This window comes from Meles meles, chromosome 9, assembly GCF_922984935.1.
Source record: "Meles meles chromosome 9, mMelMel3.1 paternal haplotype, whole genome shotgun sequence".
NCBI lineage: Eukaryota > Metazoa > Chordata > Mammalia > Carnivora > Mustelidae > Meles > Meles meles.
In genome coordinates, this window is record NC_060074.1 from 13,075,260 (window position 1) to 13,097,341 (window position 22,082).

Consider the following 22,082-nt stretch of genomic DNA (forward strand, 5'->3'; position numbering starts at 1 on the left):
CACAGAATATGTGCTCAATAACTCTTTGTCAAATAAATTAATATGAAAGCTGATGATAATTATTCCTCTCACCTGGAGCCCATCCGACAAAGAGACTGGTAAGATGAAGCAGGCATATACACAATAGCAGAATTATAACACAACATGAGGAAACTCAAGACTTCGAACCTAGAAAAAAATAAAGGAAAATTATTTCTACTGGAAACTGATTTCTTTGCTGGGTAGTTATAACAAGAATGCACATAATAGTGACCTTCCTGAGTTCTCAATCAGATTGCTGTGATATCCTCCTCAATGATTTCTCTGTTTTCATTTTCCTTATTAAAGATCACATTCCTTGCTACCATCTAGATTTTCTTCATCCAAAAATAAACATTGTGCTTGAGCAGATGACCCCTTATTACATTAATCCACTGTTCCCATTGACTACATGATAAAATCCAAACTCATCATGGCCCAGAAGGCCTTTAAAAGCCACCCTTGGGGTGCCTGGACTGGTTGTGAGTGCCTGGACTGAGTTGTGCCAACTCAGCTGGTTGGGCGTCCAACTCTTGATTTTGGCTTGGGTCATGGCCTTGGGGTAATAAGCTTGAGCCCCATGTCAGGTTCCATGTTTAGCACGCAGTCTGCTTGAGGTTCTCTCTCCCTGCCCTCTTCTTTGTACTCTCTAAAAATATGTAAATAAATCTTTAAAAAATATAAAATCCACCCTCAACCTACCTCTCCAACCTTACTTCCCTCCACTGCCTACCACATACAGCACACTGCTCAATCTTATTACCACTCTATGAATATATCATAACTTTTCATAACTCCTTGCTTTTACGGAGGCTGCCCTTTCTTACTAGAACTTAATTTTTCACTTGGGAAATTCTGGCTTAGGTTTCAAGTGTTGGCTCAAATTTTTAACTTAGACATAATATCATTCTTAATTTTCCTGACTAAAAGGAAGAGTTCCCTTTGTTGTGTATCCAATGTGTATTAGATACAGCATTTATGGCAGGGAATCATATCTTTGTCTTTACTGATGTTTTACCTATTTAATAATAGCAACTTTACTCATTTATCACCTCTATCTCTAGTATCGAGCACAGTGTCTAATACATTATAATTGCTCAATAAACTTTTATTGAATGAATAAATTATTTTATTTAATGAGTAAAGATTTCTTTTTTTTTTTTAAACCAGGGTTTTTTTTCTTATTTGAGACACAGAAAGAGAGAGCACACGTGCACACATTAGCGAGAGGAAGGGGCAGAGGGGAGAGGAAGAGGCCGACTCCCTGAGCCTGAGCAGGGACCCTGAGATCATGAACTGAGCCGAAAGCAGATGCTTAACTGACTGAGCCACCCAGGTGTCCCTGAGTAAAGATTTCTTAATCTATACAGTCTCTAAGGAAGTGATTTCTCAACCTGGATGCATACTACTGTTACTTAAGGGTATTCTGGAATGATATATTCCTGTGCCTCAACCCAGACTGACCCAATTAGAATCTTTGAGGGCATGACCCAGGAAAGGTGTTCTTCTAAAAAGCTTCCCATAGGTGGTAAAGAGTAAAAGGAAACTCTTTGTACTATTTTTGAAACATTTTTTGTAAGTCTGAAATTATTTCAAAATCAAAAGTTAAAAACTGAGTTGAAAGTCTGACTTGGAAGCAGTCACATCTTCAGATCTCTTTTCTATGCTGTAAGGTTTACTTAAGATTTATTTTTTTAAAGGATAAAAGAAGTTTCTACTTGAGAACCACCAAGCACAATTGTGGTTTGGAGTGAGGGTTGGGGGAAGGGATACCATGCTGAAAACAGGAAAATTAAATATTTCTTACTGGATATTGAAACCTGAAGCTCTCCTTCCCTTCTTGACCACCAGAATGCTAGGCAAGCCCTCTGAGATACCAGAAAGGGTTTTCTCTCGGGAATTTTACCACCCTAAGAGGAAAGACTTAAGAGGTAGAGTTTTGGGAAGTTCTCCAACTGAATGGCTCAGTGAAGTTTATGGTCGACTGGCACTACTCACAAGGTCAGAGCTGTGCATATTTTATTTCCTTTCCTTCATCTTCTGGGGATGTCTAGTGAAGATTATCAGACACCTGAGGAACCCCACTAACATGAAAATGAGATCAAAATAAAGAAATACAAAAAGGGAAAAAAAACTTTCAACAGGGTGCTTGGGTGGCTCAGTCGGTTAAGCATCTGCCTTCAGCTCAGGTCATGATTCCAGGATCCTGGGATTGGGCCCTGTGTTGGGCTTCCTGCTTAGAACGAGCCTGCTTCTCCCTCTCCTTCTGCCTCCTGCTCCCCCTGCTGCGCTCTCTTGCTCTCTGTCAGGTATATAAATTAAAAAAAAAAAACAAAAAACTTTAAACAAAGTAAAATAATCATTAATAGTCTCAAAAATGTAAGAGATGTTGTTTTGGGGAAAAACAACAACCAGGATCTATTTTAAAAGAACACTCAGAAAACCAGAAAAGCTAGATATACAAAATATAATGTCAAAAATTAAGAACTCAAGAAGACTGGTGGATGAAGTTGAGGAAATATCACAGAAAATAAAGCAAATGGAAAAAAATACAGCAGACGGGATAGAAAAGAGGATCACTCCAAGAGTTCCAACATCCAAATAATAAAACCACCAGAAGACAGATAGTGTAAGACCAAAGAAATAAAAGACAAATAATAAAAGACCAGATAAAACGGAAAGGCTGAACTAATTAACAAAACAATTCAAGAAAATTTTCCTGTCTAAAAGACATGAGTTTCTAAGTCAAAAAAGTCTACCTAGAGGGGCGCCTGGGTGGCTCAGCAGGTTAAGCTTCTGCCTTCGGCTCAGGTCATGATCTCAGAGTCCTGGGATCAAGCCTGAATCAGGCTCCCTGCTCAGTGGGAAATCTGCTCGTCCCATTTCCCCTTCTCCCCATTCATGCTCTCTATCTCTTAAATAAATAAAATCTTTTTTTTTTTTTAAGATTTTATTTATTTATTTGACAGATAGAGATCACAAGTAGGGAGAGAGGCAGGCAGGCAGAGAGAGAGAGAGGAGGAAGCAGGCTCCCTGCCAAGCAGAGAGCCCAATGCGGGGCTCGATCCCAGGACCCCGGGATCATGACCTGAGCGAAAGGCAGAGGCTTTAACCCACTGAGCCACCCAGGCGCCCCAATAAAATCTTTTTTTTATAGATTTTGTTTTTATTTATTTGAGAGGGGGAGAGAGACAGCAAGCAAGAGCACAGAATGGGGGGAGGGAGAAGGCTCTCTGCTAAGCAGGGAGCCTGATACAGGGCTTGATCCCAGGACTCCAAGATCGTGATCTGACCCAAAGGCAGATGCTTAACCCACTGAGCGACCCAGGCACCTCTATGTCAGATTCTTAAAAGGATGAAACCATTTGTTGGTGAGACCAGTCCTGCTTTTAAACCTGAAAAAGTCGAACAGAAGCCTGCAAATCTGAGTGGCACTGTTCTACGAGACATTGTGGTAACCTGAGATAAGAACAAACTGCAGTAACAGTTAATGACTGAGACTTTCAGTTATGTGCCAGCGTCTCTGACTCATTCTTCAGGTCACACCTACTGCCATTCTGTGATATGCTGTAACACAGGCATGGTTGGTAAGCTTTAATACTCACATTGATGTACTGGTAAATTGAGTTAAAGCCTCCTCAGGATGAATGCTAAGAAAATGACTGGCTTGAGGGACTGCACCTAGTTTATCATCAGCTAATTTCTATGATCAGTATTTCTGCTCAAGTTGATCATAAGGTACAAATAGTAGTAGATGAGGGATAGGATGGGGTGGAAAAGAATCAAAATGGTACAAAAATATGAAAATGTACATAGTGGCTTTATAGAACAAATTAATTGCTTCTTCAAATCTATTCCTAACATACACTGGCTCTTCAAATGTTGGGCACATTCATAATGATCATACTGATGTCTGTTATCTGTCACAGAAATGCTATACTAAAAGTAGATACTCAGGTAAACATAATTGTTTTTGTTTTAAAGAGCCCAGGTCAAAAGCCAGGGCATTATCTGTATAGTAAAGAATTTGGCCTTGCCCAAAGAAGTCTGGCCTTTGACCCCTTGCTAGGAAGAAACCTATGTCATACCTGACAGAAGTATCTTTGCTTAGGGTAAGGACTAGCCACACTAGACACCACCATGGAGTGCCTGGGTGGCTCAGTCAGTTGACTGGTTAAGTGGCCAGCTCTTGATTTCGGCTCAGGTCATGATCTCAGGGTCCTGAGATTGAGCCCAGTGCTCAAGGAAGAATCTGCTTAGGATTTTCTCTCTCTCTCTCTCTCCTTCTACCTGCACACCGCCGCACCCCCCCCCCCCACTCCCTGCCCCGTGCTCTCTCTCTCTCTCTCTAAAGTAAATAAATCTTTGAAACAAACAACCAACAAACCACCATGTGATTTAGGGTGGATCATACAGCCTCAACCAACCAGGAGGCTGAGATCAACCTTGCAAGCAATCAGTCTAATCAATCGTACCTACAATAATGGAGCCCCGTGAGAACTTTGGACACTGAACCTGACTCTAGGCATACTGTCACACGTTGATGCTAGGAGGGTAGTGCATCCTGACTCCATGGGTGAGGACAACAGAAGCTCTGCATTTGGAACCCTCCAGATTCTGTCTTATCTCTCCCTTTGGCTTATTTTAATCTATATCCTTTCCTTGTAATAAACCTTAACTCTGAATATAACAGCTTTCATTCAGTGAGTTTTGAGTCCTTCTAGCAAGTTATCAAACCTAGGAGTGGTTATGGGAACTCCCCAAACCTGCAGTTGGTGTCAGAACTGAGGGCAAGGTAGGTACTCTCATTCACCCATTCTGCAATGGAGAAAGCAAAGTGTAGAAAGTGGATACATTGCCTTGAGAGGACAAGCTTCTAAGCTGTAGTGCTAGAAAACAAACCTTGGCTTAGCTGACTTTATGCCCCCAGTTTTAGTTTTTACATTACCTTATGTAAGATGATCACACGCAGCACCATGCATTAGATGGACAGGTATTTAACGACTATAATGTATTTCACTACTATGACATCTTATTTTTTTAAAGATTTTATCTAGCATGACATCTTAAACCTCTTGCCTCATCTCATCAAACTTGAACCAAAATAATTATAGTTAACTATTAAGCACAGATTAATAATTATTACAGTCTATAGTTTTGACCATTACCGGTTTTGTGCAGTGAATGTTTCCCTTTGAGGATGAAGATCACTATAAACAACCCTGATGAGATCATGCTGACATAAAGCCCCTTCTGTCAAAGCCATGGATCCAATTGTTGAGGGCTACAAAAAAAAAGATAAAGTATCTTTAAGAGACACAGTATCTCTAAAATGAAGTAAAAATCTGTATCATGTAAGGACATTTAATTTTGCTTTAACATTGAGCCTATTTCTTGCTCAAACCCTTTCCATTTTTCAATTGCATACATTCCATAGTTCCTTTTGGAAATTATATTTAATATATAAAACTAAAAATATACTGCTTTATTTTTTGAAAGATTACAGGATCAATCTATATTTAGGACAAAGAATAAGAAAAGTTGCTGGAAGGACTAAAGGTTACAAATATACCACTTTCATTATTTTTTATTTTTCTCAAATACATCAATTTTATCTGTACCCCAGAGCACACAGCAGTTTTGAGACTGCGCATCTAAATTTTGTAGTTTGTCTAACTTCAGGTAGGTGGATATTCTTATTAATCCCATTCAATAATGAAAAAGAAAGGTGCATAAATGGGTGAAGGGGATTAAGGAGTACATTTGTCATGATGAGCACTGGGTGCAGTATGGAACTGTTGAGTCATTATATTGTACACCTCAAACTAGTAACACTGTATGTTAACTGGAACTAAAATAAAAACTTAAAAGAAGGGGCGCCTGGGTGGCTCAGTGGATTAAGCCGCTGCCTTCGGCTCACGTCATGATCTCAGGGTCCTGGGATCGAGCCCCGCATCGGGCTCTCTGCTCCGCAGGGAGCCTGCTTCCTCCTCTCTCTCTGCCTGCCTCTCTGCCTACTTGCGATCTCTCTCTCTGTTAAATAAATAAATAAAATCTTTAAAAAAAAAAAAAACTTAAAAGAAAAAAGAAAAGCACAGGGAGTTATTTAACACAAACAATAATGAAGACTATGATCAAATGTTTAATAGTGACATAACTAATTTCATGTTTCTGAGCTTAGAAGTATCCATTCATAACTGTTTGACTATCCTCCATTTTATTACATAACATGATACACAGAACTTAATTAAAATCTATTACTCAGAAATATACTATGCTAAAACAAGCCCATTCTATTGGAGGCATTCTATTTCCAATACAAAATGAAGTCCCAGGAGAAATAATTAAGTAAATAAGTAGCTGCATGGAACTGTAAGACAACTGGATACTGTCTGGTACTGTTAATAAGAAAACTGAATATAATTTTTGAATTACTGGTAAAGTTTCTTTAAATGCTTTCCTTATACTTTATACACTAAAAGTCACTACACACCAGAAACTTGATTCATAACATATATCCTTAAATATAAACATACACCCTTAGATCTGGGATTTCAGTTCAACAGGAGTCTCCTACCTATATGATTATTAATGTTCTCTCATTCTTCAACCAAATAAATATAAGCAAAACTCAGAAGTATAATGTATAATGTTAATGAATAGCTACAATTATATATTATATATATAAATAATTACAGTGTTAATATCCTTCTAAGTAGACATTTTCCTAAAAAATAATAAAAAATTAATCTAAAACAAATTTCCAATTATGGGAGACTTTAAAAACTGAAAGAATATTTTTAAGAATTCATAAAAGACTACTAAAAAAAGTGAAAATGACAGCGGTGGAAGAAGAAGAAACAAGAACTAGAGGAAAATTTTTCCACTAGTTACTTTCTACCTCTCTTGATAAGAGCTTGGCTTTAGATCACTAGTTATAAACAACTACTTTAAAAAAAGCAAATTCATAAAGATGTGTTAGGAGCATTTATCTCTGGTAAAAAATTGACTTTCATCTCTTACTCAACATAATTTTAAATAATTCTACCTTTCTAATCTTACTTACCTCATGGTATATTGAAGGCTTGGATAAAGAAGGGATAGTAAAAGATAGAACTTTATTGTTTCCATCTTTATCGGCAATTTCCTATAGTGAAAAATAATATACAAAGATAAATAATTACAGGACTATATTGTAAAAAATAATAACTTCTTTCTTAATTTACCTAATATATCATTGGCAACTAAGGAAAATTTTTAGAAACAGTGGTATACAAAGAATAGGGACACCTGGGTGGCTCAGTTGGTTAAGCATCCGCCTTTGGCTCAGGTCACGATCCCAGGGTGCTAGGATGGAGCCCTGGGATGGAGCCTGCATCAAGCCTGCATGGGAGGGGGAGGTGCTCCTTGCTCAGCAAGGAGGCTACTTCTTCCCCTCCCCCTGTCTTCTCTCATATAAATAAATAAAATCTTAAAAAAAAAAAAAGACCCTCATTTGAGAGGTGCCCCCCAAGAAGAAAGATGCATCCTTTTCTCTGAAGAACAAGAAACTTAAGAGGAATCCAAACAAACAGGCCTTACTAAGTTTCTCCCAAGTTTACCCTTAATCATTCCCTTTATGTCCCATCATATTTTCCCACAACTTTCCACTCTTCATCAAACCTAGTATAAAAATACTCAGGCTTGAGGTGTCTGAGTGGCTCAGTACATTAAGCATCTGCCTTTGGCTCAGGTCATGATCCCAGGATCCTGCGATCAAGTCCTGTATCGGGTTCCCTGCTCAGCGAGGAGCCTGCTTCTCCCTCCGTCTGCTGCTACCCCTGCTTGTGCTCACTCTCTCTGACAAATAAATAAAATCTTAAAAAAAAAAAAAAGGGCATTTTATCATTCAATGAAAAGGACAATGGTGTCCTTCATTTCTACAATCTCTGGCACTTCCAGCTTTCTACAGTACCAGTAAAGATCTGCCTGCAGACACTAGCACATAGAGGGCTGAAATCCTCTGGCATCACTCCTTTTCTCCACTGCCTCACTTTAGTCTGTTTTTTTGACAACTTTTATTAGTATACATGACTAGCATAAAACCCAGAAAGAGAAGGCTGCCCTCCTCAGTGTACCTAGAAGTTAGAGAGAGACTGAGCAGTTACACAGCACAAAAGGAAGAAACAACAATAAAAACTAGTCAACAAAACACAAACCCGTAAGAACTTCCCTATAGGATTCATTTCTGAGTTCACTATGTCACAGGAGAGTACCAATTATATGTGAACAATGGCCATACCTCCAATTTTGGCAGGAAAATGGGTTTAAAAATTCCTTAGGGAGATCATTTTACCACTGCATAGTCAAACTAGTTACTACCACATTTGGGCCATTATGACTCAGAGAAAGTCTACAGTAAGGTGAACGGACCTACTTTAAGTTAGGCAATAAAACTTTAATTTTTACTCCTAAATTTCAAATTAAACCAAATAATTTTTATTTATATTTATGTATATCTCTGAAGAAGGATGTTCTGATATTTGTTTAAGCTGAGGGCAATATAAAACTTCCCCTGGGGCTATGTGAGGCAAGGGAGAAGTTCTGGGGAGGGCAGGAGGAGAAAGAAATACATGAAAGAAACCCAGTGCACTAAGAAAAACTGAGGGCCACAGAGGAGAGAGAACACAGACTGAAAGGGAAACAGAAGAAAGAAGCCTGGTTATACTTCTGAGATATAATTGGGCACTTACTTTATAGTACCTATTTCTAAGATGCTAAAAGATAATTAAACCATAGCACCAACAAGCACTATCTAGAACTTATCAGTACTCTGCTATAAAAATATTTGCTTCAAGAGATGGCTAGTGCTTCATCCAGCCAAAGAGGTCGAAGTGGTTCGGGAAACTTTGGTGGTGGTCGTGGAGGTGGTTTTGGTGGGAAGGACAACTTTGGTCGCGGAGGAAACTTCAGTGGTCGAGGTGGCTTTGGTGGCAGTCGAGGTGGGGGTGGATATGGTGGCAGTGGGGATGGCTAGAACAGATTTGGTAATGATGGAAGCAACTTTGGAGGTGGCGGAAGCTATAATGATTTTGGCAATTACAACAATCAATCCTCAAATTTTGGACCCATGAAAGGAGGCAATTTTGGAGGCAGAAGCTCTGGCCCTTATGGTGGTGGAGGCCAATACTTCGCCAAACCACGAAACCAAGGTGGCTATGGTGGTTCCAGCAGCAGCAGGAGCTACGGCAGTGGCAGGAGGTTTTAATTTCCGCCAGGAAACAAAGCTTAGCAGGAGAGGAGAGCCAGAGAAGGGACAGGGAAGCGGGACAGGGAAGCGACAGGTTACAGCAGATTTGTGAACTCAGCCAAGCACAGTGGTGGCAGGTCTTCGCTGCTACAAAGAAGACATGTTTTAGACAATACTCATGTGTATGGGCAAAAAAAAACTCGAGGACTGTATTTGTGACTAATTGTATAACAGGTTATTTTTGTTTCTGTTCTGTGGAAAGTGTAAAGCATTCCAATAAAGGGTTTTAGTGTAGATTTTTTTTTTTTGCACCCATGCTGTTGATTGCTAAATGTAATAGTCTGATCATGACGCTGAATAAATGTGTCTTTTTTTTAAATGTGCTGTGTAAAGTTAGGCTACTCTGAAGCCATCTTGGTATACTACCCCAAGAGTGTGAAGTTAGAATTCCTTCAGGGTGATGCCAGGTTCCATTCGAAATTTATTTGCAACCTGCTTGGGCACAGAAGCCATTGTCTCCACAAACCTTGGTGTAGTTGAACTGACAGTTAATGTGTTGTGACCTGGAGTTCACCATTAAAAGGTCACCCAAGCAAAGTCCTGGAGTTTATCTGGTTATTAATATGATTGTTGGCACATCCTATGCAATATATCTAAATTGAATTATGGTATCAGATAAAATTATAGATGGCATTAAAGCTTGTGTATCATCCATTATCATGTGTAATCAATAAACGATTTAATATTCTCTTGAAAAAAAAAGTATTTGCTTCATTTGTCCCACTAGTGAATTTTAGTACACTAACAAATTAAAGGATAACTTAATTTTCAGCATAATCTGAAACACTAAATTTAATTATTAAGTCAAAAAACATCTATTAAGTGCCTGTGCTAAACACTAGAGGGTAATATATGAAACAAATTTCCTCCTTTATTTATTTATTTTAAAGATTTTACTTATTTATTTGACAGAGGGAGAGAGACACAAACGAAACAGAAGCAGGGGGGAGTGGGGGAGGAAAAAGTAGGCCTCCCACCAAGCAGGGAGCCCTAAGTGGGGATTAATCCCAGGACTCTGGGATCATGACCCAAGCCAAAGGCATACTCTTAACAATTGAGCCACCCAGGCACCCCTAAATTTCCTGCTTTAAAAGAAAAAACAATCAGGCAAGTTAGAAACAGACTTTTATACCTAGAGTAGTTTTTCATGTTAAAAAACTCACCCTTTACTACTACTACTACTACTACTGCTGCTGCTAATGACATTTATTAAATTCCTCAAGCAACATGTGGATTCTATTTGTTTTTAATTCAACTAGCAACGTTTTATTTCTGTTTTACAAATGAGGCAACTGAAGTGAAGATATTAAGTAGCATGCCCAAATTTAATGCAGCCAATAAATGGCTAGGTCTGGTTTTAAACAAAATACAAGTGATTCCAAAGGCCAGACTGCTTCCTCCAGATATATGTTACGGTGATAGAAATGTTTTCTAATGACTTTTTTAAAAATATTTTATTTATTTGACAGAGAGAAATCACAACTAGGCAAAGAGTCAGGCAGAGAGAGAGGAGGAAGCAGGCTCCCTGCGGAGCAGAGAGCCCAATGCAGGGCTCGATCCCAGCATCCTGGGATCATGACCTGAGCCGAAGGCAGAGGCTTGAACCCACTGAGCCACCCAGGCGCCTCTCTAATGACTTTTTAAGGGATAATGCTTTGAAGACTAAGCAGTGGTATAGAAGAATATTTATTTACTGGGAGACTTAATGTTTTGTGAGGTACTTTATTACCTCTCAACTAGTAAACTTAATTTTATTATGTGGAGTGCTTGTTTACCATGAGTACTAAATACAGAGAAAAAGAGCAGGAATTTCAATGCCAATGTTCTAACTGGACACTTGAAGAAAAAAACCCAGAATAAGGTTTATGGTAACTAAGAATCTCTTAGAAAAAGAGTTTCAAGCAGTAGAGTATCAAAAAACATATATTATCAAATGATTATTAGAAATAATTTCAAAAATTTTAAACGCAGCACATTCAGAAATATTGGTCAAATAAAGAAACGTAAAGTCACAAAATATTAACACTATCAATTCTAGTAATTTCACCTACTTTATAAAATAGCATTATCAGCAAGTACTTATTAAGTCTCTCTAGACTCAATTATATTAACTTAAATAAATTATTCAGTAAACCTCTCAATTCATTTTTTTGTAAGTATTCTTTTGGTGTCTGGTTTTTTTTGAGAGAGAGAGACAGAGAATGCATGTACATAAGTGAGGAGGTGAGGGACAACGGGAGAGGGAGAGAATCCTAGAGGTGGGGGTTGATGTCATGACCCTGAGATCATCACCTGAGCCAAAATCAAGAGTCGGATGCTCAACCCACTGAGCCACCCAGATGCCTGTAAGTATTAAAGTTATTACCTCAGAAGACTTTAAATAAAATATACTTAAAATTTCACAAACTGTCATTTTCAACTTACCAAATTGTAAATTCCTAACAGAAGTGCTTCAATGCAACCATTACTCTGTCTGTCTCGGCTAACTGTGAGCCGTAAATAAACCCACATCAATTCTGGCAAGAACTGCAGTGTGAACCTCTTAAGACGAACTTCAGAGCTACGATAGAGCTCAAACAGCTGGTGGCAGACAGGCTCCAGAAGCTAAAAGAAAAATAAAGTGCATTAGCTATTTCCATTCTTTTGGCTGTCATTGTGTTTTTGTTTTCGATGCATATATACATGTGTATTCTAAAAATAAATTCTCAATATTAATTTTTGCATTGTTGAATCAATGGGACCCAAACCTTAATTTCTATGTACAGACTACATATTAAACTGACCAATCTACTAGCTATAAGAATTTTGTGCTCATATCAACATGTTTTTCCAATACACTGTATCATTAAATTTATCAATTATTTCACCAATGTACTACATCTGTATTTAGTAAGTTTCCTTTTCTATTATTACTAGCCCTTCCTATCCTCCATTTGGAGGATATTCCATATTGGAAGAAAATAACTTCAAATGCTCTTGTTGGAAATAACCTTTAAATCTCAACATAGACTATCATTTAAATAAAATCAAGAAAGGGATTTTGCAATATGTAATATTTAGACATCCAAAATGCTAGCTAATATTTTAAATACAAGTAAAACAAACAAATTACTTTTATGTTTTAAGACTGACTTAAATTTTAATTACATGTACGTGAAAGATTTTTGAAAAGAAGGCAAGTATACAGAAACAGCTTTTCCAGTGTTTAATTTTTCATATAGCTTCCCTAGTTATCAGGATCTTCATCATCTTGAAAACTAAAGAAAACAAGTCGTTTAAATAAACCTCTCCCTTTTTCCTACTACCAATCTAGACGGTTTTGTTGAAATAACTACAGTCTATACAAAACTCGGTATGATTTTACAGTGCAAACAAAATGCTGACCGGAAACTATAAAATTATGTTTAAATTTTAATTTAAAAAATGAATCATTCAGTATTTCTATGCTTAACTCTATTCTGAATGATTAAATAATGCATACATATTTGGAAATCTGCTTCAGTGTAGTTATATATGTCTGTAATAATCTAATGTTCTAGAATAAGTCAATATTTTCACAACTGTAAATTAAAAATAAATCCAAAGTTAATCATACAGTTAATATATTTAGAGGAATTAAGCTCAGCTCTTAAGGAAAGCTAAAAAAAAACTTACAAATACACATACCCTAGTATCTAGTAACTACTAAGGCTCTTTATTTGAAATCACTACTACAGTATATTTTTAAAGATTTTTTTATTTTTAAGTAATCTCTACATCCAACATGGGCTTGAACTTATAGCCCCAACATCAAGAGTCACACACTCTTCAACTGAGCCAGCCAGGCACCCCAGTAATATTTAAACTCTTTAAAAAATTCCAATTTTCCCCTTACACAGAAATCTCGACCAGCCAGACAATTTTCCCAAAGTCACAGAAGTAGTGATAAAAGAAGACACTTAAAATTCAGGTCTTCCGGGGCACCTGGGTGGCTCAGTGGGTTAAGTCTCTGCCTTCGGCTCAGGTCATGATCCCAGGGTCCTGGGATCGAGCCCCGCATCGGGCTCTCTGCTCAGCGGGGAGCCTGCTTCCCCCTCTCTGTCTCTGCCTGCCTCTCTGCCTACTTGTGATCTCTGTAAATTAAATTAAATTAAATCTTTTAAAAAATTTAAAACCAAAATTCAGGTCTTCCGACACCAAGCTGACTCCCACTATACCACATTTCTTATACTAGAATAAAGGTGGAGAGTAGAAGGTGAAGATTGTTTAATTACAGATAGCATATTCCACATAGTGTCAGTGATGAAGTAATTTTTAAAGTACTGACAAAAACAGTCAGCTCTTGGGGTGCCTGGGTGGCTCAGTGGGTTAAAGCCTCTGCCTTTGGCTCAGGTCATGATCTCAGGGTCCTGGGATTGAGCCCCGCATCAGACTCTCTGCTCAGCGGCGAGCCTGCTTCCTCCTCTGCCTGCCTCTCTGCCTACTTGTGATTTCTGTCTGTCAAATAAATAAATAAAATCTTAAAAAAAAAAAACAGCTCTTTTGGGGAATTAAAGATCACTGCTCTCATAAATTTATTAAAAATATATATCCGCGTTTCAAATCTATTTCTCTCTTCAGTAGAGACTCCAAAATTGCTGTCTCTAAATTTTATTAGCCATGGTACAACTACAATTTTTTTTCCCTTGTTATTTTAAGTAAACTCTACACCACACGTGGGGCTCAAACTCATGAGCCTGAGATCAAGAGTCACACACTTGACCGAATGAGTCAGCCAGTCACCCAAAGTACAATTTGCTTCTGTTATAAAGACCTTAAGTTCCCTTCCTCAGTAGCAAGAACCACAGTGGCATGTAAGAAACGATATTTTAATTAGGCATAGCAAAACCAAAATTTTTACTCTGCTTTTTTTTTTTTTTAAAGGGGGAGGAGGAGTAGCTGCAATCCAATAACTTTTGGTGAGAAATCAATGATGAGGGAAAGAAAAGGTGTAATTGCAGAACAATCTTTGAGGTGGCCAGAGAAGCTGTGATCCAGGCCTAAGTGGAAGACAGTCTTCGATGCAAACCTGGACACTTCATCCATCACAGCAGAAAAGGCAGGAGAATGTAGGTGGAGAAGCTGGTAAAGTGGTAGATATGAAAAGAGAATTCCCAATTACCTCCTTCTTTTTTAATGATACAGAAAACAAGCTGAAGATGACGGAAAGGAGGGTAAGACTAATGAGGAAAGGGAATGTGTAAAATCCACAGTGGGGACAGGGTACCAAGAAGGTAAAGCAAGACTACGGGACAGTATTATGTGACTGAAATTTTCAGTCCTCTGTTTTTTTAAAAAAGATTTATTTTAGAGAGAAGGAATGGAAAGAGAGAATCCTCAAGCAAACTCCCCACTGAACACAGGGCCCAATGGAGGGGCCTCAATCCCAGCACCCTGAGATCATAAATTCAACCAAAATCAAGAGTTAGGACACTTAACCAACTGAGCCACCCAGGCACCCCAACTTTATGCATTTTAAATGCAGGACTAGGGGTGCCTGAGTGGCTCAGTTGGTTAAGCATCTGACTCTTAATTTCAGCTCAGGTCATGAGCCCCGTATCTGCTCCGTGGCAGGCTCCCTTGCTCAGCCAGAGTCTGCTTCTGATTCTCTTTCTCTTCCTCTCTCTCAAAAACTAAATAAATAAATGATAAAAGTGGAGAAAGTCAACAAAGTTGTTGGTGCAGCTGATTTCTCCAAGTATGTTCAGCTGCTCAGGTACAAGCGTGAAGATGAACAGCTGGGTTTTATCCAGTGTTGAGATTTTCCCAAAAAAGAAAAATTAATGGAATGAGAAGCAAAGGAGCTAAGAATGTTTGAAGGAAACAGACTATGATATACCATGAAAATTTAGCTGGGTGAGGAGAGAAGTGAGGTATGTGAGGGAAGAAGGAAAGGCAATCAAATCAGGAAAAAGTGATAGGATTAACAGACTGGATGGAGAGCTCCCTGAAATGGAAGAACTGCTAGAGTGTCCAACGGATCTGGAACAAGGGAAAGGAGAAAAACTAAGCAATACATTAGTCTAGAGATTAAAACTTCAGCTGCAGTACAGGTTGGACATGATATATAATACTAAACTAGGAAATTCACTTTCTGAAGAACTTTAAAGGTCTTTAAAGCAAAACTGTTCACGGGACTGTCATATGTTTCAATTAATATTATATATGGCATGTGACAATTTTCTGAAATAATTTCCTGTTAACTAAATAAAACAGCTGATTTGTTTCAGAATATAACAAAATCAGGACTAAAAGGGCTTCCTTCTAGGACTAAGGTCCAGAATTGGTTTGTGATGCTATAGAGCTAAACATTCTGCTGTTCTGAAACAGGATGACATGGTTAGAACTTTATGAACCGACAAGAGAAGACATGGAAAGACAGGATCTGCTCTGGTAACTGGATGATTACAGTGACTACTGTTGAGCCTGAACCGCTCAAGCTGTAATTTTTCCCAGTTCTAGCCATGACAAGGTCTCACATGTAAGTATTGCGAAGTATTACATTATAAAGAAATGTGAATAACTTTTTTAATGTCATATCTTCTAAAGTATAAAGGAAAAAAGGAAACCAATCCTTTTTATATACTTATGAGTCCTAAAAATACAATAGCATTTCAGAATGTCACTTTGTGTTTTACTATTCTTCTAATTAATATTTAAGTGTTTATCATGTACATGACAAAATATATTCTAGGAAAGTAATAAATATAGAATATAAGACCACTGCCCGTGAAGAGCTTACAATCTAAAGAGAGAGCATAAAACAAATTTTAACAAGCAAAGCTTAAATGTTAAGACAGTGCAAAACAAGGGGCAGGAAATACACACATTCATTATTCAAACAGAATTTTGAAAACTCCTAACCAAAAAGGGTATGAATATATATATATAATACATACTACCACACCTAAAGTTATAAAACATTCATAAATACACCGCAAGAGAAAAAGAAGCAAATGAATCCTGCAATTGCTGCTACAAATAGCAACAGATGCAAGCCTAACTGAGAGCCAATCCAAGTTTAGGAGACAGGAGAGAAGGAGGTCAATAAGCAAGCTTTTAGTGGTAGGACAAAAATTAAGATGCACTTTAAATTAAGCTGCTGGTTAGGAGATGATTACCTGAACTTCTTCAAACTCATTCCAGTACACAGCAGAGGCACTCTTGGAGGCTGTATCTGGGAAGATAAGAAGCTACTTTCCCGCGTGTTCCTTTCATTTTCATTTTAAAGCATACACAAATCCAGTGGTGATAAAACTGTGTCATACTATTGTGTTAATGGAAAGATAATGTGTGTATTTTGCATAAATTAACATATAGATAAAACAGCTGCATTTCCCCCTTCAATCTCAAAGTTGAGTAATAGGAAACTCTTTTTCTAAGTTTACTGATCTTTACTACTTACACTAAATAGTGCTTTCTCCAATCATTTCAAGCTAAATTTACTAGCAGTATCATTTCATGTCACCAGCTTGAGTTCACAGATAGGAGAAATATACACAGTTCTGTATCGTCAATAAAACAACTGCAAACAATACTTTAAAAACTTTGAATCAGTGTATGGCTAAAATTCGGATTCCAGAAAAGGAAGCATTCCAAACAGGAAACAGAGAAGTTTCAAATTAAATAAGTAACCCAATGAGATGATGGTCATTCAAATCAAGAATCAAAACATACAGTCCTAAACAGAAACAAACCTGATCAAAACATTTAAAATAATAAGAGGGAGGGCAAAGGGAAGCCAAAGCAACTATCAGAATGAAACACAGCAGAAAGTTTTCCAGTCCCATAAGAAGGATTTTTAAAAAGAGAAGGGAGAACTACAAAACTTACATATGCATTTTAGTACACATATTTCATCTTACTATGTTAAAATTATTTTTCTTACAAACTTTCCTACCTCATTATTTGAATCTTGAATAACTTTATAGAGGGCTGGTACCAGTGTTTTTTTCCGGTGTAAAGTTGCTGCATAATTGGTGATCTGAGTGTCAGGTAATGCCTAAAAGAAACATCCAAGGAAATCAAAAGCAAACTTAGTATTTGGGAAATGAGGAAATTTGTTTTTACCCCAGTTCCTCTTGAAAAGATTTATGATAGAGTCAACTAAGAAAAGTAAAAATAATACAAGAAATAACCAAGAGAATTAATAAAACAAATTAACTTAGAATGTTATAGTATATAGTTCTTCAAACTACTCAACCATTAAAAATGATTAGAAATCACACATTATATCAAGATTTGCTGAAACAGGTTACCCCAAATAATCTACTCTTAAAAAAAGTAATTATAGGATATATTTTAATTCTTGGATTTTATGTTTACAAAACATTTATTTCTATAGTATTCAGAAATTACAGTTTTAAATCAAATCAATGGGTGATTTTCAATTACAGGAAATAAAAATGTAAGGCCCAAATCCTACATCTGTGCCTTATTAAAGCTTGGAAGCTTCCCCTTTTATTGAATGTATTTAAAAATTCATATAACCTCTCAGCAATCCTATTTTCGTTTTTATATATTACCTTCTAGTCATTATTCACCTTAGTGCCTTTAAAAAGAGTTACAAATATAGAAACACATTACTTCATATTGTGCCATTTCTACTTCATATCATAGAATTTATTTCAGTTTCTCCACAGAACACTTGTATTTGTTTGAATTACTGACATACAGAATCATATGACACATTCTTTTTTTTTTTTTTTTTTAAAGATTTATTTACTTGACAGAGAGAAATCCCAAGAGAGGCAGGCAGAGAGAGGAAGGGAAGCAGGCTCTCCGCTGAGCAGAGAGCCCGACGTGGGACTCGATCCCAGGACCCCGAGATCATGACCTGAGCCGAAGGCAGCGGCTTAACCCACTGAGCCACCCAGGCGCCCCCATATGACACATTCTTATCCCCAATCCAACTTACCTTGAATTCTGATAACCATTCTTCCACAACACCACGTTCAGATCCCAGCATCTTCTACCCTCTATTCCTCTTTTATTTCTGAAAGAAAAAAAGCACTGAACTTGAGGATAACATTGGGTACTTAAACTACCAAAGGTAAACGATGTACACCTTTTTTCAACAAAGAAACTAACCTAGCACATAATTCAGACTGGAGCTCAGTTAAAACAAATTTATATTTAAGAAATAAATTCTATTTTTGGTGGTACATTTGAAACCTAGTTCCCTAATACTTTTTTTTTTTTAAGATTTTATTTATTTATTTGACACAGAGAGAGAGATCACAAGTAGGCAGAAAAGGGGAAGCAGACTCCCCACTGAGCACGGAGCCCTGTGCGAGGCTCCATCCCAGGACACTGAGATCATGACCTGAGCGGAAGGCAGACACGTAAACTGAGTCACCCAAGTGCCCGGTCCCTAACACGTTTATATTTTCCTCGACAATCATATTTCAAAGTGGCAAAAACAAGTTTAGTGAAATCAAACCGTATGTTACCCAAGACAAATGAAAAGTCTACCTTTAGGGCCTCTACCAAATATACAACTGGAATTAGTTATATATCACAGAGCAAACCGTGTGACAGATTATGAATGACAAAGACAGAAAAGCTAGAAATCAAGGGTCACATATTCAGGAAACTGATTATAAATGTATATCTACTATACGAATAACGCCTTTGAAGAAAATGGATTTATATGTTTTCTATAACGGAAAGATGTCCAAGTACAAAAAGCAAGTTGTACAATTATATAAACTAGAATTCCATTAAAGATACATATAAAATGTGAAAATGTGAAAAAAGCCTGGCACATATATACTAAATTAAATTGTCTACCTCTGAGAGAAGGAATATTGAGGATATTCTCATCATGTAACTTTGAATAGAAAAAAATGTATTATTTTTAAAGTGAGGAAGACAATTAAAAGGTCTTCACTTTTAATTAGACTTAAAGGCTCAAAGAACTAGATGAAATAAAGAACTTCTTTGAGGGGGAAGGAAACATCTTCAATGTTCTCTATATAATGCACTATACCAAGTAATATATATAAGGGAGGAGTACAAAGAGGAGTAAGATATGTCCCTTATTTTCAAGTAGCAAATGCTGTAAAGATAGACGATGGATGAATTTAGTCAAAATAAACTGTCAGAGAAAAAAGAGACAGTAGGGATACCTAGAGATTAAGAGAGATTAAAAAAAAATCAATAGCCAAAGAATGAATCTCTTTTGGACTCTGATTCAAACAATTAAAAAGAACATGACACAATTGGAAAAAGCTGAACATGACTGGTTATTTGATTATATTAAGGAATTATTATAGGCTATTTTATATTTGATAATGTATTATATAATGTATTATAGTTACTTTTTTTTTTTTAAACAGTGCTTGTCTCTTAGAGTTACATACTAACATATTTACTGGTGAAATAATGTCTGGGATTTGCCTTAAAATAATCAGGACAGGGGTAGGGGGAGCCAAGTAAGGAAAGTGAATTAGGGATAGATGAAATACGATTGGCCATGAATTAATATCCAATCAAGCTGGGTATTGGTTGGTACACAAATTTCAGGTTGGTACACTATTATCATCACTTTGTTATAAATTTGAAATGTTCCACAACAAGCTTTAAGACAAAAAGGATTAATGAACACTACATAAAAAGAAAAATGCCATACCTACACATACTCACTTTTGCAAGCAATTTCTGGGAGTTCAGATCAACTAAAGCCCATTATTAATAGACATGGACACCCAAGTTACAGACTCTTGCTGAATAAATGAGACTCTTAGAAATAACTTCACAACAACGTGGATGGAACTAGAGGGTATTATGCTTAGCGAAATAAGTCAACCAGAGAAAGACAACGATCATATGATCTCCCTGTTATGAGGATGTTGATGGAGGGTAGGAAAAGAATAAATGAAAGAAGATGGGATCGGGAGGGAGACAAACCAGAAGAGACTCTTAATCTCACAAAACAAACTGAGGGTTGGGGGGGGTTATGGACATTGGGGAGGGTATGTGCTATGGTGAGTGCTGTGAAATGTGTAAACCTGGCGATTCACAGACCTGTACCCCTGGGGCTAATAATACATTATGTGTTAATAAATAAAAAATTAAAAAAATAACTTCGCAAAACAGCACAACCATACATCCAAAAGATAATGCCCTTCAAAAAAGTCATTTTCTAAGTTTCATACATTTATTACAATGATTATTCAAATCAATGTCAGAACTCCTTTTTTTCTTCTACACCAACTAATTGGTAGTAAATACTTTCTGAAACCTAGTTCTTCACCTAAAAATGTATTCCATTATATAACTATGATTAATGTGCTTCTTACTCTATGCAAATTATACCTCAATAAAAAATTTTTTATGAACTGACTAAATATTCTAAGGTAGCTGCCTCTGATAGTTTCTCAGAACTCAAGGAAGCAACTGACTAAAAAGCAAAGGCAAGAGTCAGTCAGAAATTCATTGATCCATACCATAAATATTTCTTAAACACCAACTATAACAGCCATTATGCTAATAGTTGGTAATACAATGATAAACAAAACCAGACATAGTTTCACTATATAACAGGTCATTTATCTAGTGTAGAAGACCAAACACAAATTTTGGAAAGAGATGAAGAATAAAGAAAAGACACACAAAAGCATAATAAAAGGAACCTAATATTGATGAAGGAATCAAAAAAGACTTCTCTAAGGTAAGCTGAAATAACAAAGATCAATAGAGTTAAGGAATTTGGAAAAGAACATTCTAGAAAAAGGCAATGACCTATATACAGGCCCTGTCACAAGAAGAAACCTAGAAGTTATAGAATCTAAAAGAAGACCAGGAACACAGAAAGCAAGGGACGAGAGCTGAGAGTGGGAAAATGGTATAAGTGGGAATTTGTAGTCTGCATTAAGTGTGGAAAGGGCTAAGGTTATTAAGCAGATGAATAATAAGATTCAAGGCTTGAAAAACTCATCTGGGATGCCTGGGTGGCTCAGTCGCTTAAGCAGCTGTCTTTGGCTCAGGTCATAATCCCAGGGTCCTGGGATCAAGTCCCGCATCGGGCTCCTTGCTCGGCAGGGAACCTGCTTCTTTCCTTCCCTCTGCCTGCCACTCTGCCTGCTTGTGCTCTCTTTCTCTCTCTGTGTCAAATAAACAAATAAAATCTTAAAAAAAAAAAGAAAGAAAAGCTCATCTGGCTACAATGCAGAGAAAGGACTGGTATCCCTTTTCAAAGCTAGATACAAATTTCCCGATAGTATGAAGACTAAAAATTCCAGGCTTGCTACAGTATTTGCTCTGAGAGTTCCTACCAAGTCTCTGGAAATTAAAACACCTGAACAGATACTGACAATAAAAATGTTTTTTACTTACAAAGTACCTAGAAGATAAGTAATCTGGGTTACAATTTTATTAAGCTTCAAATGAAGTATAGTAAAGCAAAACATACGTTGGTTTTTCCCGCTAACATTTCCATTCCTCTCAAGTCTCTTATGAAGGTATAAACAAAAGAGGTTGTTTTGTTAACATAACTTGTAAGTCTCTTTATCACTTCATTATTTCCAACAAGCTCAGTGGACCACAGGATTAAGGGGAAAAACAGTACTTTACACACTCTCTGAAGAGTGCTCCAGAAAAGGAGGTAAATACTTAATGATAAATTTATTACCATGTAAGGAAGAAAAGCATAATTTCATTTTAGTGGTGACAAAAAGGACTTATTTCCAATAGACAAAATGGAACTGAAAAATAAACTCTTGTATTTCTATTACTGGATTTCTCTTTTTTATTT

General features: G+C 37.0%; 1 protein-coding gene across 13 annotated transcripts in view; it reads right to left on the minus strand.

Annotated features, from left to right (window-relative positions):
- Positions 1-22,082, minus strand: part of FAM126B (family with sequence similarity 126 member B) — a 75,808-nt gene that overhangs the window by 23,952 nt on the left and 29,774 nt on the right. For 12 of the 13 annotated variants that reach the window (XM_046018289.1, XM_046018285.1, XM_046018284.1 and 9 more), the window contains 6 exons: positions 18,243-18,320; positions 17,226-17,327; positions 11,732-11,911; positions 7,085-7,165; positions 5,187-5,302; positions 73-168 (listed from right to left, as the gene is read on the minus strand). In XM_046018289.1, the coding sequence (XP_045874245.1) occupies positions 73-168; positions 5,187-5,302; positions 7,085-7,165; positions 11,732-11,911; positions 17,226-17,327; positions 18,243-18,293 (626 nt within the window). In that variant the 5' untranslated portion in view covers positions 18,294-18,320. Of the gene's footprint in view, positions 1-72; positions 169-5,186; positions 5,303-7,084; positions 7,166-11,731; positions 11,912-16,446; positions 16,503-17,225; positions 17,328-18,242; positions 18,321-22,082 lie in introns of those variants that run through there. The other variant, XM_046018293.1, reaches the window with a different exon arrangement.